Here is a 25,174-nt window from a genome sequence, read left to right on the forward strand (position 1 = left end):
TATGGTTCTGTGAGGTAGCATTAAGTGAGTGTATTTTTTTCTTCATTTAAATGAATTTATCTAATTTCGTATCAAAATATATTACACTATCTCTTTATGTTTCATATTTTAGCAACTCAACAAGAAGCTCCATGTAATATTATGGATGAAACCAACGTCAACCCTGAGGTTGCAAAACTTCTGGGCAGAATTAAATATGTTGCTCGAAGCTGCGAACATCAACGATTCATCCCTTACAATGAAGCGGCTTCACATGTAACAACTGAATTATAGAAAAATGTGCTTAATTTGTTATTGTGAATAACTTTTCTCCTTTTTTTTTTTTTTTTTTTTGCAAAGTACAAAAATGTTTTTTCAGGATCATTCTCAGCCTCGCACTTTCACTGAATTTATGGTTCTGTGAGGTAGCATTAAGGGAGTGTATTTTTTTTCTTCATTTAAATGAATTTATCTAATTTCGTATCAAATATATTACACTATCTCTTTATGTTTCATATTTTAGCAACTCAACAAGAAGCTCCATGTAATATTATGGATGAAACTAACGTCAACCCTGAGGTTGCAAAACTTCTGGGCAGAATTAAATATGTTGCTCGAAGCTGCAAAGAAATTCAAGAGAAGTATCATGTTAATGATGGTACAATCTTTTCTATTTATTTTTGCGATCTTAAGCACCAAACTGCATTTATTTGATTCATGAATACTTCTCTTCGATCAGACGGCCTGTACTATCTGATCTCATCAAGAGGGGTCCTTTACCAGACGTTCTGTGATATGACCACTGCTGGCGGCGGCTGGACGCTGGTGGCCAGTGTTCATGAAAACAACATGTATGGAAAGTGCACTGTTGGTGATCGCTGGTCTAGTCAGCAGGGCAGCAACCCATACCGGCCTGATGGTGACGGGACATGGGCAAAACAGAGTCACATTTGGAGCTGCAGAAGCTGCTACAAGTGATGATTATAAGGTATTTTTATTACATTAATGGTTTTAACAGCCATGGCTCAACATAAAGGATATTAAGAACACTGGACTGACAATCAATGATGTTTTTCTAGAATCTGAAACAGAACAAAACTGCATTATATAAAGCACTATATAAATGAATCTGACTTGACTTGACAGAATCCTGGATATTTTGACATCGTGGCACTGGATGTGGCTGTGTGGCATGTTCCTAATAATAGTGAGCTGGAACACTGGACCCACTGCCTCCATCCTGAGATACCACACTGAAAATCACTTCTTAAACCCTACATGGAGGAAACCTTTTCAATTTATTCAAGGTTAAACAAACTTTGACAACATTTTTAAGTTTGAAACATTCGACAGACATATAGGCAAAGCTAAACGGATATTTATCTTCATTTTTACAGAAATTCCCTGTGAGGTTTGGAATTGGGACATGCATCGTTGATAATGGACCTGCGATTCCAATAGTGTATGATACTGGAAGTGCGATAACTACCGTAAATCTGTATGGTCCTTATCCAAGAGGTACAGCAATATATCTTCAAATATTTTTTAAAGAAAGTAGCTAAATTGATTGACAGTCATAAAATCTTTGTATTATTCAGTGATGCTATTATTTAAGCCATCATCACTTTTGTAATCTGATTACAGATCATCATCAATGATATATTTTGTGAATGTTTTTTTTTAGGAATATTTGAGCCAGGATTCATCACATTCAGAGTCTTAAATACTGAAAAGGCAGCTATGGCTATTTGTTCAGGTGTTAAACAACTGGTTTGTCACACACAGAACATGTGAGTTAAAAATAATATGGGTTATGTTTAACAACATTAATGAACAAAAATTTGTGATATAATAATTCAGACAGACAATATTTCATGGTGGTGTAAAAAAAGATGAAAAGTGCAATTACAGTAAAATAAATCTACAGCACTTATGTTATTTGAAGAAATGCACATTGTGTTTCTAGTAATGTACTCATATTGTTGCAGTTCTGTATTGGTGGAGGTGGACACTTTCCAGAAGGCGTCCCTAGACAGTGTGGGGACTTTACAAGCTTCGACTGGGGATGGCTATGGTGCTCATACAGGATGGAGTGCTTCCAAAGAGATAACTGAAGCAGCTGTACTTCTCTTTTATCGCTGACACTCTAACAAGTCTAAAATCTTCACTGAATAACACCTGAATGTTATATGCACAAAATGTATTTCATAACAATATATATCCTTTATCCTTTATCATTCAGTCTGTACTCTAAGAATACATTTGCGTTCTTTGTGTTTGTGACTGATGGAAAAAAATAACCTGTCAGATTAGCCATATATTGAGCCCTTTATATCTAACATACTTTAAACATACTTTCAGTGTTCATGCATTTCTTTTTACAAGTGTTCAAAAGTGGAACAAATGTATAATGTTTCAATAAACGGTGTGGGCTGCCAATACTTATCAACAAGTCATTTTGACAATATTTTATGAATACATTTGTGACAGATTTGCTCATAAATTTAAGCATTTTAAGAGCTAGCATTCCTAGTTATTTTATAAACACTCATTCTTTTTCCAAATTCTTTATTTATATATTTATTTTATGTTCTTTGACAGGTATATTTACACATATATGATAAAGCATTGGAGAATAGGGATCCCTGGACTACAATACTGCAAATGATAAGGATGTTTCATAGCATTGTAAACACTCAACATCATTTAATGTTATGGAGCATTTGAACAATATTCTAAATAATTGAAATGAATTAACCATCATCAGTCTGGATGACGTACTGTACAGTAAGCATACCCTTTCTCAAAGGCTACTTGTTGAGGTGTGAAGCATATTAGAGGATGTGCTGCTCAATCATGGTTTAAGTTTAACTGGGCTGATGTCTCACTAGAGATACACTACAATGCCACAATCCTCTTGAAAGCAAACAATTGAAATTCTTGTAACAAAGATAACCTGTATATTTACAAAATTCAAGTTTGTATCACTACAATATATAAAAAAAGTGCATCAATATTTATTTAAAAAAACCTCAAATAGTGAATGTCCAACCTCTATTGTTATTTGAGACTGAAGAATGAGCATACAGAAATACATAAAATGCTGATGTATAATTATTTAGAGTATTAGAGGAGAATAATTCTTTACAAAACTGTAGTAAAGTCCACAACAGTTTCATTTTCTATTCAATAAATTATGGCCACTGCAAAAAACAGTTACATTACTCCAGTGCCTAATATTACATGACATAATAATGACAGGCATTACAATAAAATGAGCTAACTTTTGCACTTTTGTTTCCTCCAAAATGTCCCTTTTTTTTCAGATGTCCAAGAAGAAGCACCAGAAAACGTGACTTTTATAAAGTTACAGCCCTTTGAGGTTTTCTCTTGTATATTTGCAGAGTCAGCCATTGGAATTGACCAAGGATCAAATGCAAATTACTGCGTTTCCCAAAGACGTTGTGAAAAAAGCTTTTCTTTTTATATGCATTTCTAAGTGTCTGTCAGAAGACATTTCCTCAACATGCCATCTGAGGGTTTTGATCTGGAGTGAGAAGTTAGATGGAGACCCAACTGCAGGGTCGGCTCAGTAAGCAGTGCAGGCATGGTGAGCGTCATTGCAGTGTTTTTCATGGTTGAACAACAGGTCGTCCAGTGCACAGAGCAAATCCCTCTCCTTTCTTCATTGCCTCAATTCCTGTTTTTCTCTCTTTCTCCTTTTCTCTCTGTTTCAGAGACGTCTAATGTTGCTGTTGGTTGGTCCCTGAGATGTAGGCCTGTCTGAACCCTCATGAGCAGCCTGCGTTATCGCTCTTCCATCATCTTGCCATTAGCCTCATTCTCAGTTTCCTCATGCCTTTGCATCTGCCTTTGGAAAAACCCCAACTATTGGAATGAAAAAAATAATAATCAAGATTTACTCTGTACAGCCTTAAATCCATCTATGCTTGCATGCATGCATCTGTGCATGCATAAAAAAATAAGGACACATTACCTTCCAAAGTGCCAAAATGAGAAGTGAGAGGAGTAACAGGCCTCCAAGTGTGCTGCCTATGATAATCCAGATGGAAACACGGTAATCTTCCTCTTTCCTGATCTCTAGGATTATCTAAAAAAAAAAAAAATACACACACGCATACAAAAGAAAGTTATAACAAGCTGTACTCCTTTACAAGAGATCTTCTTATAGCTGCTTGTGGTATGAATGTTGGGTTCCCAAGAGCTCTTTTCTCTGTATATCTTGGTACTGGTTTTCTTTTCTAAACAAGTTGTCACATCTCATGTTTCATCTGCTGCAGCTGAGTTCAGATTTCCTAATGTTAGTATTTATGCCTATTTTCTGTCCTGCCTACAGATGGCAGCACCACACAGAAATACAGAAGAGAACAGCACTGAAATGTGCTGCTGGTCCTTTCGGTCCCCTTGGCTCCAGGTTCTTTTACTGTGGTGAAACACACACACAGTAGCTCACCAGAAGACACAATGATGTGTAAAGATAAGGTTCTGGCATGAGAAAACCAGTGCACGTGATTGTATGAAGTCAAATATCTAGTAATGTTTAGGACGTTTTATATTACATGCTTGTGTACAATTGTTCTTAACTCTTTCTGACAGATGAATGCAAACACATCATTTGTCAATGTTTTAGTCTCTCAAAATTGCCAAGGATGGAAAAGACAACAGCAACTCCTCATACTAACCACATCTTCACAAATTCAGTCTTTGATTTATTTTTACCTAGTCTAAACATGTTGTCCAGCAATGTTTCTGTAACGTGGCTTTCTGTAAATGCTGATGTGTATAGAGGGTGACTCACATGTCTGACCGGCCTCTCTTCAGGCAGAAACATAGGGCTGGATGGGTTCAGTTCCACTGAGGCTGTCGTCACAAGCTCAAGGGTTTTGAACTTCAGCTGCCCGTGACAAGAAAAACAGGTTTCAGTTTTTCTGACAGATGCTTGCTTCAGTGGATGTGAGAGAGTTGGAGAGAGCAAGCACTAAAAGTGAGAAACTAGAGAAGTGGTAGAAAAAGCCACACTTGTAGCAAAATGTCGGACCTTACTGTAGATACAAAATATCAAACCAAGTGGACACTGCAAACAAATGATGCTTCACTCAAATTAAAATGTAACTTCACTTGGTAACATTTTAATTTGACAGTGCACTTCAGACATTTTACTAACTATAAGTGGCTTTGCAACTACATACTAACTACCAGTCATTAGAGCATTAGTAGACTGTCTGATGTAGAATATTAGTAGACTGACTTTTGATGGTTACTTGCACCATCTTTTTGTTTGATTGTAAGTAACTTTTTCAATATGTCAACTGATTCTACTAACCCTAACCTAACAGTCTACTTATACTCTGAGTTAGTTAACATGTACAGTAGTTGCAAAGTTCCCCTTATAGTTATAGATGTCTAAAGTGGAATATCAAATGTGTAACCGCCTTCTCTTTTTGAGCCATATTAACTATGGACATGTTTTATTAATATTTGACAACCACAAATTATACAAATAATATTTCTTACTTTCAAACAATATATCTATTGTCTAAGCAAAACTTGTTTCACTTAAGTGATTTTTTTCCCCTTTAAAACAAAATGCCACCTGCTTTGTCTTTTTACTGCAGACATTTAACATTTTGGGTGTGGATTAAGTGTCCAAATTACTTTTATGGTTGTCACTGTAAATTCAAAGCATGCGTTTTTTTGTTTGTTTGTTTTTTGTGTGCGAGAGAAAAAAGGAATGAAAAAAAAAGTACAAAATGTAAACAAAACCGGATTTTATTATGTCTACATGTACTGCATGACTTGTCTCTAATTACTGGTCTGATCTTAGGTTTGCATTGGTTTTGAGAGATCCTCCTCTCGACCAAAGCCTTCATGTTGTGTGCGAACACTGTGCCCTGATTACAAGTTCTTTCCACATTATACTTCAGCTTCATCAGATTGTTATTGCAAAGTCACAGCTACTCACCGCATGCAGTGAATCAGTTCGGAGGGATCCACCGATTCTCACGCTGACGTCTCTGTAGGAAGGCAGGTTGACGGTACACTGCACTGGCACCGTCAGGGTGTTGGAGTAGTTCTGTGCAAACGAGCAAGGAACAGTTTTCTCTCACAAACAGACAGTCTTACTGATGAAAACCCAGCTGCTTGTGGTGGGAATCTGATGTGCATTAGAGTTGCATTACAAATCTCCCTACCTCAGACATACAAGAATCTTCAAAAACACAATAACATTTCTAGAATTGGTTGAAGATGAACTAGATTTACCAATAATTTATGACACAATTCATTAAACTCAAGTGGCTTTATTCAGAGAGTACAAAACCAACTATTTTGCAGAGAAGTGCTTTGCTGTTACACATTAAATCATCATCTCATATCTGAAAGCCCCTAAATCAGGCAAACTATAAAGCAACATAACAACACAAGCCAGACTTTTATGAAGTGCTAAAGTGCAAGTCTGAAATGTGGCACACATAGTGTCTGTGATAACAAGCAGACACTCTAAGCCTGTGCAGATAGGGTCTTTACCAGTCGTGATGTTCGTGAGAGGTCCTCCGGAGACGCCCGACTGTGTGCCACATGCTGAGGAGGGATACAATGACTTCCACCTACCTGATGGAAAAAGGCACAAAGCACTTATAATACAAAAAAGAATCAAATCACTATTAATGTCATTTCCTGTATGTCAAACAGTAGAGCGTGACGCTAGCAATGCCAAGGAAAATGGGTTCTACTCCCAGAGAATGCATGAACTGATAAACCGTATGCAGTAAGTCACTTTAAAAGCTTCTGCCAAATGCATAAATTTAACTGTAAATAACACTTTAAAACTATTTGAATAATTAGAATATTTAGATTTGAATATTTAGACGTATGCAGCTGACAAATGAAAACAAAATGTGTTTTAAAATCGGCTTGAAATATAAAACACAGGGCCGGAGTGGAGTTTCATGCATTATACCGGCTCACTTTAGTTCATGACCTATTTAAATAATGTTATTAAAACCTCAGTATATAGGCCTACGTCTGCAATAGTGGACTGTTCCCTACAGCCTTGTAATTCATTGTATTTTTGCTCGCATATCTTCAACAACTGATGTTTATTTAGCAAGGTGCCTCTGTCATGGGAGTCAAAAGATAATAGCGTCATCGTTAGGGTTGCCAATTAACTTCAGAAATGGAAAATAAGGTACAGAGTAAGGGAAGCTCAAAATATTTGTGCTGTACCATAATGTCTGCCTAAAAAGTTCTCAGAAATAGTAAAATGTGTTTTGCTTAACCTATTTATGTACAATTATTCTAAAAATTATTTTAATGTCATCAAAAAAAAAAAAAAGACCGGCCCACCGGGAATTCTCCCGGTCCTCCCGTTAGCCAATCTGGGCCTGATAAAACATGTTTGACATCATCCAGATGGATGTTATCATAGTTTGAAGTTAAAAAAATTTAAATCTCTCAAGTCAAATCTGCAAACTGGCTCTGACTTTCGGCAACTAGCACTGACTCATCCAGACTGAAAAAGCCATGCTGTGTATTCCAGCCTTTATAAATATTTTTGGAAATCTATGGCAAATTGTAATAACAAGTAGAGTAAAACTACAAGTCTAGTTGTGTCCTCCTCACCTGGTCAATATGGAAATCTCTGATCTGCAGGAGTTGATTGCCATTTTTCGTGACCTCGGGGATTGCAATGTACAGTTGCAAATCTTGGATTGGAAAATAACCAAGGTTCTGGATCTGTGATGCATAGAGAAAACATGTTTGGTTTGTTGGAAACATGAGCGCCCTCCTCTCTTTAGTTATAGATAGCAAGGAAGTGGACCTCACCTGAAAGGTAAAGTTGAATGGAGGGTTGAAATCACTAGGTTCCTCTAGAGAGAGGTCAGGTTTAAGCTCATATCGGGTTGGGTAAAAATCCCTGAGAGAATCAAAGTGTATTGTAACTATTACAACTTCCACAATCACACATATTGATTAGAGCATTCAAACAAACACATATCTCACCTTGTGAAGAGCAGATCAGCTTCATATTTCAGAGTGTAGGAAATGTCATTAATGTTATCGTGTAGGACAACTTCCTCACCCTCACTGCAGAGACATAAGAATAGGCATGAGAAACCTCCAGGCAGGATTCACTGCGCAGTGACACTTGGCTGCATATATCAGTAGTTTAACATTCCAGCTCAGGCATCATCGGTGTCCAGGATCCTTTCCCTCAGAGTGTCATAACATTCCAAACCATCAGCAATGTTCTAGACACTTTAACTGAGACCACATCTAGCAGATTTCAATGTGTAAGTCATCCAGTGATCAATGTGTAATTTATTGTTGTTGTTGTTTTGTGCTCCACAGGACAAAAATGTGCTCCAAAAATTTTACTGAATTTAAGCAAATCATTTGTCTGAAATGGAATTTTCTTCTGGATTTTCTTCTGAATCTTATAATAATGTTTTTTAATCATAAGATTTAAAATAATAAATCAAATTCAAAGTTTTTCAGTTTCATCTATATTCTTAATTGCATTGTACACACATTTTTTTATATCCAAACATTTACAACATCTCAGACAAAGCATGTCATACCTGGTAACCTCCAACATGATCTTTACGTGATCCAGCAGCACAGAGTTACTGAATTCAAATTCCAAACGAAATGTTACCTGGGGAGTGAGAAATAGAGTAATGTTTAATCAAAGTGTTTTTGTCACTCCTTATAATGTTTAGTTTTTCTTTCATCCATTCTAACTTCACACGCATGCTCAAAAATGAGCTCATCCCTACATTTTGGATCCCTCGCCTCCAGAATTCAAATTTATACCCTGATCACATCCAAAACTTACATTTTTAAAGACGAACCAATATTTTCCAGGGAAATCAGCCTGTCTGGATATACAAGAATGACACAAACAGGCCAAGACCCTTTACGCTAGTCTGCCTCTAGCCTTTTTCTACAGACCAGTAACATCATTTGTGTGGAAGAAGGGGCTTCATCCACTGCCGCTGGCTGTTCTCGCTGAGCAGTCTAACCACCACATGAGGTATTAACTTCCATATCCTGTATATACATCTCTTCATAGTGACAAAACACAGATACAGATGATATGCAGACTCTCCCAGTGAACATCTGCTGCAGTTCATGGAGCAACGGCTCTAGCCACCACTTCAGAGGTAATCCAAGTCTCCATGCAGTTTACAAAATGAATGCTTGTCTTTTTCTTTGTTGTTTGATACTTGATAATATACTGTAAGTCTGATCAATTGAAATCATTCATCTTTGTGTCATTCCAAAATTGTTGGACTTTATTTCTAAAAGAAGATAATTTGAAGAATGTTTCAACTGTTCCTCAATACAATGAAGATCAGCTCAGAGAGGTCTTAAACAACATGGTACCCAAAATAATAAATATTGTCTTTTGCATTTGGCAGAAAAAGAAAGTCATACAGGTTTGGAATGACATGTAAACAATGACAGAATGTTCAATTTTGGGTGAACTATCCCTTTAAAGCACAAGAGCTGGCTTTTATTTTTATTCTTGCTTAGAGAAATGGAAGCATTTGGACACAGCTATAACTACGTGGGCAAACTCTTTATTCCCCCTTGGCAAGTAGTGGCACAAAGCAGCATGGAAAATCCCTTTTATGTTCTCTCCTCCTTTTATTCCACTTTCGCCCCATCACATACTGTTCTGAGCTGAACCAGGCTCCCAAGTGGGCCAATAAAATCTCTCCCTGTAGCCACAAGTGTAGCTCCAATGACCCCCAAACCTCAAGAAAATGAATCAGGACTCTGTGAGAAGCTGCTGACCAGTTTCCTATCAAAGCAGTGCCCTAGCACAGGACAGACTTCTGGGGTCCAGGCCATGTGATTGATGGGCTTTGCTCTGTATGGACGTAGTAACCGTAAGGTAACAGTATTCTTGCATTACATTCTTGCCTCATGTTTTCTTTTTCTGGAGATGCCTGAACACAAGCTTAAGGGTCAGCAGAAAAAAAGGACACTAAGTGATTCATTCTGTAACGTCAGGGTGCTGTTGACCTTGTGAGTATGTTTATGCCCCGTGAACATTCCAGACGTAAAGACTTGGTATTTCTGTGATAGAGCCTGACAGTTCCGCAGATGGGTAATATGTGTATATAGTCTATATACTTTTTGACTGTGTGGTCCAATATGTTGGTGTAAGCAAGGCTTTCTAGAGCACAAACGGCTATATAAATCCTTCACTCATTGATTCATTTATTCATGGCTAGTGCTGTCCTCTTAGAGTAACCTCTAAATGTCCAGTGTTGCTGAACATGGCAATAAAACATCTTTCAGGATTATACAGTACATACTGTAATTCTGCATATATGATAATATACAGTGCACATCGGCTGGAGTGCAGTATGCTAAAAGCCTTAGTTACTAAAATACATTTGGCCTGGCTCAGGCTCCTGAAAAACATCTCACCAACCATTTATTTTAGACATATTTAGGGAAATATGACAAGGGTTTAGTGAAACTACATGCTAATTCTTTACATTCTGCAATGATGCATTAAATTAATCAAAAGTGATGACATTTAATTGCTACAAAAGATTTCTGTTTCTAATAAATGCTCTTCTTTTAAACTTTCGATTCATCAAAGAATCCTATGTTTTAAGCAGCACAACTGTTTTCAACATGTGGCATTCATCATGTGACACTGAAGACTGGAGAAATGGCTGCTGAAAATTCAGCTTGGCATCATGGGAATTATAAGATCATTTTAAATCATATAACAGAAAACAGTTATTTTCAATTGTAATAATATTTCACAATGCTGCTGTTTTTACTTAATTTTTAAACAAATAAATGGAGCCTTTGTAAGCTTTAAAAAATGTGGCAATGGCAACTCACCTGTGACTTTGCTCTCATAAAGGGTGCACTAATATTGCAAGATTTCTCATATTTTCGCCTGTTCTCACTGCGGCAGTCTATATGTATTTCAGAGTTATCCTATGAATAGAGAAAGAGAAAACAGCCTGATTTAACTTTAAATTCACAATTACTATCACAGATGCATTCCACAAAGGTCATTTGTATCAATCAAGATCTGAATGAATGGACAATGGAACAAATCAACCCACCAGTCCTTATCATGTATCAAACAACCAAACATAAACCATCAGAGTGATGTTGTACCTTCACTATCAGGCTGGAGAAGCGTAGGTTTGGAGTGTTAGTGATGTTAAGCTGAGCTCCATATGCATTCTCCCCTCTGTTTTCCAGACGTACATCTACAACCATCCTCTTCCTGGATCCCTCTATAATGCGTTCAGAAGGTTCTGCTGGCGTCTGACTCCGACATAATAGACTGCCTGCTCGAAACGCCTGGGCACAGAACTGCCTGTGGAAGAAGAGAGGGGAATGAGCATGTGTATGCATAAGTGTTTAGCATACGTGTGTGGGCTCTGTCTTACTTGCGATCCATTAGATCAGTCTGAGATTGTAACACCAAGTCTGGAACACAGTGGTCATCTTCGTCACACCCGTTCCAAAAGGGAAGCTGGAAAGAATAATTACTGCTATCACATGTACTGTATACGTTTCAGCATACTTCATAATGAATTCATAGTGTATGTTAATGTTGTTAACAAAAGATATACAGTGTAAACAGTGAGGTTTCTCTTGACCTAAAGACACTCACCTGTGTTTTCACTGTAGTCGGCCAGCTATCATCCAGAACTGGGCCTTGATCCAGTTCCAATAGCTCCGTTTCTACAGTGAATATAATGGGCCTGGCATAGTCTGTAGTCTCCTGTATCAACATTACAATATCATAAATCTAAATCTAAATATATGGCTATAAAAGAGTAAACTGGAAGAATATAATCTGTTGTTGTAATACTAGAAAGTTAACTTAATAAAATAGGAATGCTGCTATTGCAACGGAAAATCTGCAAAAGTACATAATTAACTGAACAAATGAGTTGTCATTGTAGATTATGTTTCATTATCAATGATTTTAATATGACACTTTGGTGACCTAAGAGGTGAGAGCTAACCATGACGTGGAAGTAGATGTGGTCACACTTCTCCTCTCCAGGAAGCAGTGTGAGATTCTGTGGCTGGTGGTGATCTGGGTCATCAAACACAGCTCGAGGGTTGAAGCGCTTCTCCTCAAAGAAAGCATTGTAGCTAATAGCTAGGAGAAGTGGAAGGAACAGATTGAACATACAGTAAAATATTTATCATTTAACATTTATCATATTTATCTAAATATTTAGTTACTTATCACTTTGCACATTATTTACAATTAATGCCAGCTAATGTGTCGGTATATAAACTACCATGCAAAAGTTTAAATTGGTAAAAAAAAAAAAGAAAGAAAAAAAAGTAATGTTTCTGAAGAAGAATTTTTTGCTCACCAAGGCTGCATTTCTTTGATCAAAATACAGTAAAACAGTAATGTTATGAAATATTACAATTTAAAATAAAAATTCTAATTCATTTTAAAATAAAAGTTCAGTATTCTTTGCTAAATAGAACTTTTAAAAGAAGACAATCTATTTTAAACAAATCTCTTTGTGAACATTATGAATCTCTTTACGGTCACCGTTTGATAAATTTAATGCATCCTTGCAGAATAAAAGCATTCATTCCTTAAAATAAATCTCACTGACCCCAAACTTTTGAATGGTAGTGTGCTCATGTATTTATATATACATGGTTTGCATCATTGTTACACTGAAGGCATTAGTTATAACACTAAATGAAAGATGCAAATCATCAACTTTATGGCCATTTGTTTATGGACATAATAGTGCTCTACCATGTGTGGACTACAGACAGATTTAAGAGACTCTAGAGGTGAAATTGATGATACTCAGGAGATCTGAGAGCAATTTGGGAGTTTTGAGGCCTTAAAAGACATAAAATCAAATCTTAAGGCAAACCCTTTTAAGAGACTTGAATGTCGTGAGGATGTTCGGCTATCCGTCAAGGCTCAAACATGAGTTTGCTAAAAGACAATTTGAACCTTGTTCATGGGCTGAGAAAAGCCTATAAACCTACTTTTTAAAATCTCATAAATTTGAAAAATGTGTACCAATAAACAACACATTTAAAAGCTTAACATATTCATAACCCTCCACATGTGAGGAGAATTAGATCAAAATAAAATATATGCCTTCATTTGTATTGTCCCAGAAGTCCGATCCCCCTGGATGACCCTAAAGACTAAGAGATGTCATCTCTCTGAGACCATTACATTGGTTTCACACCCGTGAAATTCGTGATGGAGATGCTCTGGGGTCATGAAGGTTAACTAAAAACAGTTGTGCTGCTCTCTGGTCCCACACGTTACACAGGAACCTGACCTTTCAGCACATGTACAGTATTTCAAAACAAACCTATGATGGTCACCAAGGCCTTAAGTCAAACTGCATGTGTCAAACACTAACTAGCCCTGTCCTGAGGGACTGAGGAATTTTAATGCAACAAGGCAGTCCAGTCTGCCTCGATATGTGCTTCTACTTAGTGTTCTTGCACAGCAACGACTTAATTTGTAGGGCATAAAACACAACTTTGATATCTATAATATCTGCGGCCATTTAGGCCACTGATCTTGTCTGTTGTTTTAGAGACTTTAGCTTCCAGACAGAATATTACACAAGCTAAAAAGACTTTTATACTAATTTCTTTTGTTATTTCAGCCAGAGTCATCATACAATGTGTCTACTTTACTTTTAAATTTCCAGAGCTGGCTAAGCAGCTTTTCTTTTCCACTCCCAAGGTAAATCTTGAATCAACAAAGCAACAAATGAAAGATCAAGAGATTAGTGTATGCTGAACAATTCATCACTACTGATTACATCTTTTTCATGCTAATACGTGGCATATTTAGCAGGGAAACCTTAACTGAACTACACTGGATAAGCAGCTGGTCTTGTGGTATGTAAACCTCGCCAGCTGTCAACTGTTTAGCTTTAATGATACTGTAACCAAGAGATACTCAATGTGAGCTATATGATAAGAGGAAACGGCTGCTTTCAAAGCACTTTCATAACTTACCGTTCTCCAAAACAATTTTTAGTATAGAATGTTTTTGGATTGCAACAGTTCTTTGGTCAAAGGGTGAAAGCCAAGCTTGGCTGTTGCAATCCAGCAGTTCAACTGATGTAGTCGTTTCACAAAAATCATTTTATTTACATAATAAGTTCATAAATGAGCACAGATTTCATAAATGAGCAACAATCTAAAGAGATTAAACTTTTTATATACCAATTTATATGTCTTCAGAAAGACTCAGAAAACATAAAATTTCAGTATTTTTTATTTATTTACATTGGTATTTGAAAAAAAATAAAATAGGGCTGTCAAATGATTAATTACAATTAATCGCATCCAAAATAAAAGTTTTTTGTTTGCATAATCTATGTATGTGTGTACCGTGTATATTTATTATGTATATATAAATACAAACACATGCATGTATATATTTAAGGAAAATATGTTAATTTTATATATTAAATATATTTCTGTATAATAAAAAAATATATATAAATATATACACGTAAATATTTTCAAAATATATACTGTATGTGTGTGTATTTATATAAACAAAATAAATAAACACAGTATACGTAAATATATTATGTAAACAAAAACTTCGGATGAGATTAATCGCCATTAATTGTTTGACAGCACTGAAAATATATAAAAACTGACCTATTTCCTGTGAGGCTCTGATAGGAGTCCGAGCTGTGATATTCAGACATACAATAGCTGACATGCAGGTCACATCTTTCCCTCCTCTCCGGCAGTCTTTATTGAATATGTTGATCTTGCTGGGCTCAAATCGAACAATAGCATGGATTCGGACAACACTTCGAGACCTGCAGCAAAGCAAAAATGGTAAATTATTGTGTTATTTAAGGGTATAGTTCACCCAAAAATGAACATTTTGTCATCATTTACTCACCCTCATGTCATTCCAAACCTGTAGTTTCTTTCTTATGTTGAACATAAGAACAAAAAAGATATTTTGAACAATGCTGGTAATCAAATAGTTAATGGTCCTCATTGACTTCCATTGTATTTATTTCTCTACTATGGAAGTCAATGGGGACCAACAACTGTTTGGTTCTTCAAAATATCTTCTTTTGTGTTCAACATAAAACTCATACAGGTTTGGAACAACATGAGGGTGAGTAAATTATGACAAACTTTTAATTTTTGAGTGAAGTATTCCTTTAAGGAGAGTGTAAATAACCTTGTGTTAGAAACCCACCACAGAAGTACTGCAGCACCGAGGGAGCCCACAGCTAGATCCACCAGGTCATCTCCATTCATATCCATCTTTCCATGGATACTACGACCAAAGTACTGCAGACCCGGCGCCAGCTGAATAGCACCAATCCTCTGACAGAAAGAAGAGATGGATGTAAAGTCTGGCCATAATTAACTACTCAAAGCAAATACATGCAGATTAATTAACACACAAGAGAGTAGCTGGACATTTATGCGGTACCTGTTTATATTTCCTCAGTATTCTGTTGCGTTGGCTGTGGTAGATGTAAATGGCTCCTTTGTGGTCATCCTCTAACGGAGCTCCTATTACTACATCATTAAATGAATCCCCATTAAGATCAGGCACAGGGGCCAGTGCAGAGCCGAAACGGGCATTCTGACCCTGATCTAAAATCTCCAGCGAGCCCTCCAGTATGAAACGAGGCTGATGGGAAAACAAGCAAAAAAGGCTGCTATGAGGGAGGACATAATTTTGTAACAGCATGATGAAAACAAAATCAGCCTTGGTGCTCCATAAAAGTTGATAGCTTGTACACCAAAATTGACAGAGGCAGGGGGTAAACTAATAGCTTCACAATGCAACAATGTTCAGATATTTTGCTCTTTAATGAAGTCAGCTGACCCCACAATGCACTGGATTGTACTCTGGATATAAACTCCTATTTCTACATTGGATGCTCATCTAACCCATAATTCAGTGATGCTTTTGCTTAAAACTGAAATCTTGAAGTCTTAATTGAAAAAATACTTTGGGAATACAGTATGTATAAATATTATGGTTTAAAAGAGATATAAAAGAAACCTATTTACATGAAAGTTTATACTGCTGTTGGGCAAAAATGTTCATTGCAAACTTTTAATGAGAAATAAGAGCATTTTTTATATTTATATCACATTCCAATCATAAATAAATGTATAAACTCTGTTTATGATGGAAATATCCACTTAGGTCATGGATAAGAGCTAAACATTTCTGCAACCAGAGACAATCTTTTGAGGAATTTGTTATCCAGATCCAGAGACCACGACGACAACCCACCATGTGTTTATGCAAAAAATTTGGGCCACATTGTTGACTAAATCCAACTAATCGAAAAAAGTCTCTGCTTCACAGAGACTGCGTTAAATGCAGTCTCACATACAGTATATTTGAAGAGATGCAAAAATATTCCACAAGACTGAAATAAATATTTTTAAATAGTTTTAAGAACAAACATTCACTATTACAGTTCAAACCAGACTCCCATGGTCAAATAAACTTCTGTATTATCAGGTAATTTAACAGTTATTTGTGCTTCTGAAAGCAATTAGTTTCAAATGGTTGAAAAGTTTGAGAGAAAGGTGCAGTTTCTCAAAGCAAAGACTGTTCGCGTCAGCCAAGTATTTGGGAGAGCAATTAGCCATGCACATCACCCTCCTCTTAAATTCCTAAATCTCTCTCTCTCTCTCTCTCTCTGAAAATATACAGCTGTAGATGACAGACATGTGAAATCAGTTGTTTTCTCAGCCTTCCTATAATAGCATTAGATTAGCAGAAGAGAAGAGAAGAGAAGAGAAGAGAAGAGAAGAGAAGAGAAGAGAAGAGAAGAGAAGAGAAGAGAAGAGAAGAGAAGAGAAGAGAAGAGAAGAGAAGAGAAGAGAGGTGTGCATAATAAACGGACAGTATATGAACATTTTCTGAAGAGCAGTGACATTAGAGAAGAACGGTGTGCATAATAAATGGACAGTTTATACTAAACATTTTTCTGAAGAGCGGTGACATTAACCATGATAAATTAATTCAGAAAAACAGTGCAAATGACCAGCACTGTTGATGTACCCAGTGTCTGGCTGCAACCCGAGGTATTGTAGTCTCCTGGTTAAGGCCATAAGGAAATAGCTTATATGAGCTAAATGAATAAAGATGGAGTTCTGCTCTATTCAAAGCATTGCTCTTGCATGCACTCCAGCTTTTTTTTTCCATTTATTATAGCTGCTCTCTCTCTGTGAGCTTCATTTAATTACATTTCAAGGGGGAAATATTTTCCTGCTGAGTTCACCCTCCACTACTCTCAGATGTGAAGTATGGCAGGTGGCAAAAGCCAGTCAGTATTTACGTGAGACCATTAAAAAGAAAGTGCATTAATGCACAGGCACAGAATTGGAGCTTGGGACCCTCGGCTTTAAGACAAGATGCAACATCTGTAGTGTTGTATTCTGGATGAGAAGTAAACAGGAGGTAATATAATAGCTACTCAATAGCTAATTAACTTGTTTTTCACAAGAATATGCCAAAGGGCTGAAGATACTTTACCTGCTCTGTGACTCTGTAGATGTAGACTTTGCCCTTTTCCCAGCCTCCACTGAAGAACATTGGCGCAGCCACCAGCAGGTTATCAGTCACTCCATCATCATCCAGATCCACTGGAGCAATCTCACTGCCATAGTATGACCCAATCTGCACAAACACATCCATCAAGACCAAAATGATTTCTGGTGGTGTACAAGGACACAGATTTAACAACTGTGAAACACTCCTCTTGGATATGTACTGAGGTAAACATAAAATGCATGAAAACACATAGGGAGTTAAACTGAGCCAATTTTTACTTGTATTGTCCTCTATGTAAAACTAATATGCTTATCATTATATTTGGTAATGTCTACTTACTTAAATTGAATAACATAAGGACACAGAAATATGGCAAATACAGGGTGAAATAAACATGCCATAATATGGCAATTTAAGTTTCATATTAAATCTCATTCTAAAGTCAGGAGTCAAAAGCAGTTGGTCAAAAAAAGAGGTTTTAGCCTAACTTAATGCACTACTATCAAGTTTCTCCTGTGCATATTTGAATCACAAGCATCTGTTTATGCTTTATAAATATCAAGTCACAAGAAAAATTATGCAGTTAATAGGGTTATATTTAAGTCTGTTTACCGTGGCGCTAATCACCTGTTAAATGTTAATCTCCTTTAAAAAAAATTTATTTTCTCTGTGTTTTATTTGTAAGAGCGAATTTATTTGCATACTTTAGAACGGTGATGAGAAGCACATGGGCTGTGTGGGATAAATTTGTAATCTAGACAGTCCACTCATCGCAAATGAAAGCCAGGAGAGAAATGTACCAAATTGAAAACACAATGAACAGTTGATCACTGCTATTTGTAGAGTATGAGTACTTTTGATACAGTTAAACAGGACCTTAAGCACACAAAAGCCATGAAGAATGAGTCAGAGCAGCACTGTATACAAACACTGTGCACTGCAAGTGTTTGTAAGCATATTTTTAGGTTCATTACCTGCTGTCCCTTGAGTGAGTGTAATATAGTGAGCTCTCCAGTATTTTTCAGGGTGAAGATGATGACTTTGCCCGTGTGGTTAAACCGAGGAGCTCCTGCAACATATAACTGGCCACTGCGAGCTGATACCACTGATGTCACTGTGTAACCTATAAACACAAAATGAGAAAGATGATAATAAATGTCTGTCCCTTGTGAAACAGTATACTAGATTAATCACTTTGCTTGGTGACAGCTGCTGTTGTAAGTTTAGGTTTGAATTCTTTACCCAGGTACGCTCCATGGTTCTTTAGTTCTTCTGGGAACTCTTGTTCATAAGAAGACTTTGGTGGGACCACTTTACCCTGACGAGTCTCCTTCAGCACAGCCCCATTCCAATCATAAGCTCCCACTGCTCCCACTAAAATACCATCCTGCAGACACAGCATATGAATATATCCACAATTACATTAAATTCAGGAAACTAATGATATTCTCCATTTCTGTCTGCCATCAAACTACAGACTTTTGATCTTTAAAATAGTTAATAGAGGCATTTGTTGTGTTTTATGTTGCCAGTTCTCTGTCTTCCAACAATTTTTTTTTTTATCTGCAGTAGGCAATTTTGCATTGATGTGCTTTTTGCTACCAATTGCTTTAGTCAAATATAATAAAAATATTAGTAAGACTTGAACAGAATAAATTCTGAAACATTTGCTGAAGTATAATTAAATCAATTACTGAATACCAAAGCTTAAAATCTTAAAAGCTAATTATGCCTTCATAGCATAATGTATGAAGGCAGTAAAATTATTTGTTATTAACAAAATATCTTGAGGATTGTTGTAAATTAAAAGCACATATGTTTATAAAACATTTCACATTTTTCAGTTGTTTGTACAGCTCTCAGGAACTCATAATACAGTGATTCATACATTTCATCTTCTCAGTGTTCATTCAGCTCTTTCATAATTTCTCTGCAGTCAATTGCCATGGAAACCTCATAAACAATTTATTTCCTTAGTGATGAGTTTATTCTGTTGTAATTTATGGACAAAATGCTTGGCATCCCACACTGTTAATTATGAAGACAGTAGTCGGAATGAGAGCAAGTCAAATGGGTTCATGTTTAGAGAGAACTGAAATTCCCGGGCGGTTGCTTACATATAAACAAACAACAACGTTCCGAGCCATTCCAGTCCTGACGGAACATTCTTACCGAACTTGCAGGCCACTGAGAACACACTGCTCTGGCTCAGTCGATACTTCAGGACTTAAACATAAACACACAAAGCTGATAATCATGACTTTCTGGTTTTTAATCAGAGAACAAAATGCACCATGGATTAAACCACCAGAGTTTTCCAGAAAGTCTCCTGTATTGTGTGCCTTTATGGTGTGACCTCATCCTTTAAACAACTTCTGCTCTGGCTCTACTGCGAAGTCACAATTAAATGGAACAGTGCTGGGGGCTACATGTGATGTTGTCTGGTGCCCATTGCACCTCATTACCACTGCCATAAATCCACTGTCACTTTTCATTCTTACAGAACCAGCTCCACGATCGCATGCAGAAGATGTGCTTAAAGGCCAGCATGGAGTCATAAAGCAGGACTGTCTATAAACCTGATGCAACCAAGACTGCATTGCTTTACCTTTTTCCCATCACCCATTTTATCAACCCCAGACTTCTTAACACTTTTACTGGACACCTTTTTTCATTTCCCTCTTTTGTTAGTCTAATTTTTACCCAGTTATACCTCTGAAGCTTGTTAGGCTACGTTCACACTGCAGGGCTTAATGCTCAATTCCGATTTTTTGAAAAAATTCGATTTTTTTGCAAGGCCGTTCACATTTTCAATTAAATGCGACCTTTTGTGATCTCCTGTGTGAACGTGAAATGACCCAGAAGTGACCCGCATGCGCAGAGGAGTACTCAACGGCCAACGACATCACTCGTTGTTTGCGGAAGTAGCTAACGTTAAACATGGATGTCAACAACAGTGTAGGCAACAGCGGAGCTCTTTTTGCAATAATAAAGTTATTTTCCCAACGGAGCCAGCACAATTACAATCTTCTCGTTTTAAGAAGAAAATTAAAAAGAAGGAGGAGAGCAAGGTTTTTTGGCCATGGCGTTTTGTGGAGCAGTGTTAGCAACGCCGGTACAGAGAAACGTGTGGGTGCAGAGTCGCAGCCAAGAGTGGTGAGATACTGATGTGAGTGGCTTCTTTCTTCTCGTTCCCGCCTACTTCAACGCAGAATTATGACGTTTGTAGCGTATCAATGACATACGGGTCGGATACATGTGGCCTGGCCGTTCAGACGGAGGTCGCATTTCAAAAGATCGGATACGTATCGGATTCAGGACCACATACCCAAGTGGGCTGGGTCACATTTGAAAAGATCGGATCTGTGTCGTTCAGACTGTCATGAAAAGATCAGATACAGGTCGCATAGGGGCAAAAAAATCGGAATTGGGTCGTTTCAGCCTGCAGTGTGAACGTAGCCTTACACTCCACACCACGGTGGATGCGTTTACTCTGAAAATAATCACATGGCCTGGCGAGTCTTTTGACAGAGTGAACTGAATTGGCATTTAATGAAAGTGAACCTAGTGAAGGTCAAATTAAACTGATTATCATCCTTAATTGCCTTGATCAGCCACTCAAACTTGGAAATTGTGGTGGTATCAGTTTATTTTATTCAAGTATCCTCTAAATCTGAATTTTGCTTTTTTCAAGTGTGTTCTATCCTAAATTAACTTAAAATTAAGTTAAGTTAATTTAAAATTAAGTTACACCAATAAAAGTATTTTTTATTGCCAATCAATCAAAATGCTGAATTCACTGCTAATAAAACAATTCAGGGGCATGATATAAAGTGTAAAACTCAAATATGTGTAAACTATAAGCAATATTTAAACCTACACACATCCCACTTTTAGAGAGTACCATCTGGATTTAGGGGTATGATTTTCTCCTAGAGTGCAAACATTCTTTCCAACAACTTATCCCTCTCAACACTTAAGTTGCTTTTGTTGCAGATGCTGTTCCAGGCATCCAGAGGCCTGATGGATTAGATTTCCAGTCATCCCAATGGCCATCTGGAGTTTTCCTATCTGCTTCTTCCACACAAACCCCCCATAAAAAAAAAAAAATAAAAAAAAAAAAAACTAGATATTAATAACTCTCACAACAGTTTTTGCTTGCCTTCAGGGGATGGAGTGGAAAAATCAGAGGGGTTGCATCTGAAAACTGTGCAACCTGGACAGAGATGATTAGCGCTACACTTGGGAGCAGGTCTTGGATGGATATAGACCCACCAGGTACAATTTAGGCAGATTTTTTTGGATGGAGCATGCCAGACGGCCTGCCAGAAAAGCAGGTACAGTATGAGAGCATCAGGTGCTGGGTCTGTGCTGGAGGACAAGCCAGCTCTGATATCAGCTTTGGGTTCAGACAGAAAATAAAAAAATTAAGATATTTTCCTTTTCCCCTGAGGTGCGGCTCCTCCATACTTCTCACAATAATCCCTTCCCTGGGAAAACCTAGGCCTTATATTAATTTCTTTGGAATGAGAATCAGAAAGAAGCTCATTTGAATTATCAGGGAGGAATCGTATCTGCTCACCATTGTAAAGGTGTAATATTTTTGGTGTATTATATTACTGACAACGACATATAGAGATGACCTACAGACAGAGAAGAAAAGAAATGAAGAATGTTTAAGAAGAAGGAAAGATAAGGTTTAAGTTAAAAGAAAGTAACCCTAATCATTCACTGAACGTCTGACTTTTGGTTCACACAAAGTAGGTCTTAATCTGATCTCGGTCAACCTGTCTGGGTTTTTTTTTCTTTCAACTGAGATGAAATAAAGAGCTGTGAACTTGAGGAATAGAGTCAACCGAGAACCTACAGACTGATGGACACCCAGACTCACCTCCACTATGTGTGTGGAGAAGCCAGCTTGAGACATCTGGAGACCAAATGCTGTCCCATTCTTGCTAGTCCCTGCAAACAGAGACAAAATGAACACAAGGCAGAGCAAAAGAATCTGCCATTTCCTACAACAGAGCAGTGCAGATTTCAGCGGTCTTAAAGAGCGAGTTGGCAGAGGGTATATATCAAAGAGATGTGGTATTAAATTTAAGATTTGGTCCAATGAGATTTACAGTGTAGTGCTGTGCAGAGATGTAAATGTTTTACAGGCTGAGGTTTTGGGCTGTGTTATGAATATGATGCAATGGTGTGTGCGGTGTTAGAGTGGTAAAGTCGCCAACCCTCTAAACTGAAGATCCTCTCTCCGAGAGCGTCCACAATGTCCTTCAAAGCTGCTTCGTCTGTCACATTAAAGAAATGCTTATCATCAGGGTCACTAGCGATGTATTTGATCTCATTGAGGAAAGCTTCAGGGTTGATGCCTCTGCGGTTGTAGTAGCCCAGTACCTGTTGTGAGGAACGACCCTAAGAATCAATCAGCCTGAACATGACGCATTTGTCTTGAGTGCCCAATCCCACATTCTAATCCATAAGCCTCCATAAATAGGGCTGAAAGCATTGGGCCTTTTCCACTGGCGGCAGCAGCTGAATGTGACCTCAATGGTTGGTCCAATGCCCATGACAATGGGTATTTGATCAATGCCAAAAAAACAAAACAAAAAAAAAACTGATACAGAATACTGAATACTTACAGCAATGGCATATCGGGTGATGCCGTCCTTCTCACTGTCCTCAATGACCTGCTGCAGGTCAGCGCTGTCATGTGATTCTCCATCTGTAATGACGATCATGACCTTCTTTGCTCCTCTTCTGCCTCCCTGTTTAAAGGCCTCTGAGCTGTGAACATCCATAGATAATAACTTATGCTCTTAAAATGTCATTCTAGGGCTCTGTTGATGTCAATATGTAAAATGTACATTACATTTCAAAGTTTTTTTTAAAGAAATGAATACTATTGTTCAGCCTGGACTCATTAAATTATGTAAAAGTGACAGTAAACACATTTATAATGTTGAAAAAAAGGTTTCTTGAGGACCAAATTAGCAAATTATAATTATTTCTAAAGGATCATGTGACACTGAAGACTGGAGTAATGACTGCTGAAAATTTTGCTTTACCATGACATGAATAAACAGCATTTTAAAGAGTATTAAAATAGACAATAACTAAGTCATTATACCAATAAACAATTATTTTAGCAGTACCGTGCAACATTGATTCCCAGCGCAGTGTTGGTCTCTTCTCCTCCTCGCTGGTCTATCTTACGGGCTGCCTTGACCACATCCTCCACAGAGCGAAAGTCATTCAGTTGAAACTCGGACACCACCTTTTCTCCATACTGCAGTACTCCAACCTGACAAGCACATGATCCACACATTTGAGATAAAGACACATTTGATATTTCACATTGTCATTGTTCAGAAAGTCTAAAACACCTGAATCTGTCCTGGTCCAACATAGAATTTCCGAAGGATGTTGATAAGGAAGTCTTGAACTTCGTTCCAGGGGTAGATTGAATTTGAACCGTCTAGGACTATCACTATGTCCATGTATGTCTCACACCCTGAAAGAAGAAATTAGATGCTTTTGAAGCCTTTGGCACATAAAACACATTAAACAGTAGTAGTTCTGTTCAAAATCAAATTTTAGTGATTAATTTAAAAACAAGGTCTGTGACTTTTTGTCAAAAAGAAAAAAGATTTAACAACTCAGCTCTTTATGAGCAGTCAAGATCATTTTCTTTTTAAAACAAAGATTAATTTCACAATATATTGCCTATGGCAGATCCAGAAACTGTCATGGCCAAATTCAGCATAAAAATAAAGTCCATGGTTAAGACAGAAAGTGGAAACATATTACCAGAAATTTCACTAGAAAAACTGTCCTAGTTCAATCGAAGGTGCAGGTGCGTGTGCTTACTTTGGAAAGCAGGAGCGATAGTTCGGGAAAATTTAAAGCTGGCGTTGACTCTGGAGCAAATTCCAGTGCTGTAGTATGAGCTGCCACATTCGTACGACCAAAGGGGACCACACGCCTGTGAATTATCACAAAGGCTATTAAGCGCAGCATTAATCAGTGCATTTATGATGGGCTCATTCTACATAAATTATAATTCCATAGTATTCCAAATGTAATGGATGGTGTTTAAACACTTAACAATATTAGTGTTTTAGACCATTTAAACGCCAAACAACTTTAATTTTACAAAGAATATGCATTATTAATTAAACTAACCAGCCATCCAAACTCACCACAAAGCTGTTGTCTTTAGGATTTGACGAAAGGGTCATTCCAAGTCTCATCTTATCCTTTCGCTCAGAGACATTTGTCAACGATATCCTTCCTTAAGAAAAAAATTAACAAATGTTGGAGGCAAAAAAAAGGCTGTGCTACAAAATCCAACCACAGTCCATATGTGGCATATGTTCTTTGCAGAAAGACTTCCTTTAACTGTAAACATATTTGTTAATCCTGTCTAGACATTCCTGAATTTATCTGCAATGTGCATCTGTTATATGTGTGCATCTATACACATGCACTTATTAAAACTGGCAGAAAGGCTGTATCGACACACTTAACATTATATAGAACACATATGTTTGACATAGATGCTGTGTTCTGCAGTAAAGAACCCACATGTAAACT

General features: G+C 37.2%; 1 protein-coding gene and 1 pseudogene across 3 annotated transcripts in view; one reads left to right on the forward strand and one right to left on the reverse strand.

Annotated features, from left to right (window-relative positions):
• The window catches only part of LOC109093318 (integrin alpha-11-like), a 69,221-nt gene that overhangs the window by 26,089 nt on the left and 17,958 nt on the right, over positions 1-25,174 (reverse strand). Inside the window, exons 4-30 of one of the 3 annotated variants that reach the window (XM_042727713.1) lie at positions 24,781-24,872; positions 24,449-24,563; positions 23,965-24,092; positions 23,734-23,882; positions 23,221-23,365; positions 22,810-22,975; positions 22,470-22,540; positions 18,821-18,965; positions 18,553-18,701; positions 17,561-17,704; positions 15,488-15,691; positions 15,248-15,378; positions 14,686-14,852; positions 12,021-12,160; positions 11,663-11,773; positions 11,436-11,521; positions 11,158-11,362; positions 10,873-10,971; positions 8,580-8,656; positions 8,002-8,085; positions 7,825-7,915; positions 7,621-7,734; positions 6,526-6,609; positions 5,963-6,073; positions 4,799-4,942; positions 3,977-4,090; positions 3,654-3,867 (exon numbers count right to left, since the gene is read on the reverse strand). In XM_042727713.1, coding sequence (XP_042583647.1) covers positions 3,787-3,867; positions 3,977-4,090; positions 4,799-4,942; positions 5,963-6,073; positions 6,526-6,609; positions 7,621-7,734; positions 7,825-7,915; positions 8,002-8,085; positions 8,580-8,656; positions 10,873-10,971; positions 11,158-11,362; positions 11,436-11,521; positions 11,663-11,773; positions 12,021-12,160; positions 14,686-14,852; positions 15,248-15,378; positions 15,488-15,691; positions 17,561-17,704; positions 18,553-18,701; positions 18,821-18,965; positions 22,470-22,540; positions 22,810-22,975; positions 23,221-23,365; positions 23,734-23,882; positions 23,965-24,092; positions 24,449-24,563; positions 24,781-24,872 — 3,347 coding nt within the window. In that variant the 3' untranslated portion in view covers positions 3,654-3,786. Of the gene's footprint in view, positions 1-3,653; positions 3,868-3,976; positions 4,091-4,798; positions 4,943-5,962; positions 6,074-6,525; positions 6,610-7,620; positions 7,735-7,824; positions 7,916-8,001; positions 8,086-8,579; positions 8,657-10,872; positions 10,972-11,157; positions 11,363-11,435; positions 11,522-11,662; positions 11,774-12,020; positions 12,161-14,685; positions 14,853-15,247; positions 15,379-15,487; positions 15,692-17,560; positions 17,705-18,552; positions 18,702-18,820; positions 18,966-22,469; positions 22,541-22,809; positions 22,976-23,220; positions 23,366-23,733; positions 23,883-23,964; positions 24,093-24,448; positions 24,564-24,780; positions 24,873-25,174 lie in introns of those variants that run through there. The other 2 variants (XM_042727715.1, XM_042727714.1) reach the window with 2 other exon arrangements.
• Positions 364-1,752, forward strand: LOC109093320 (annotated as a pseudogene).

The sequence above is a fragment of the Cyprinus carpio genome, chromosome B7 (assembly GCF_018340385.1).
Source record: "Cyprinus carpio isolate SPL01 chromosome B7, ASM1834038v1, whole genome shotgun sequence".
Classification (NCBI taxonomy): domain Eukaryota; kingdom Metazoa; phylum Chordata; class Actinopteri; order Cypriniformes; family Cyprinidae; genus Cyprinus; species Cyprinus carpio.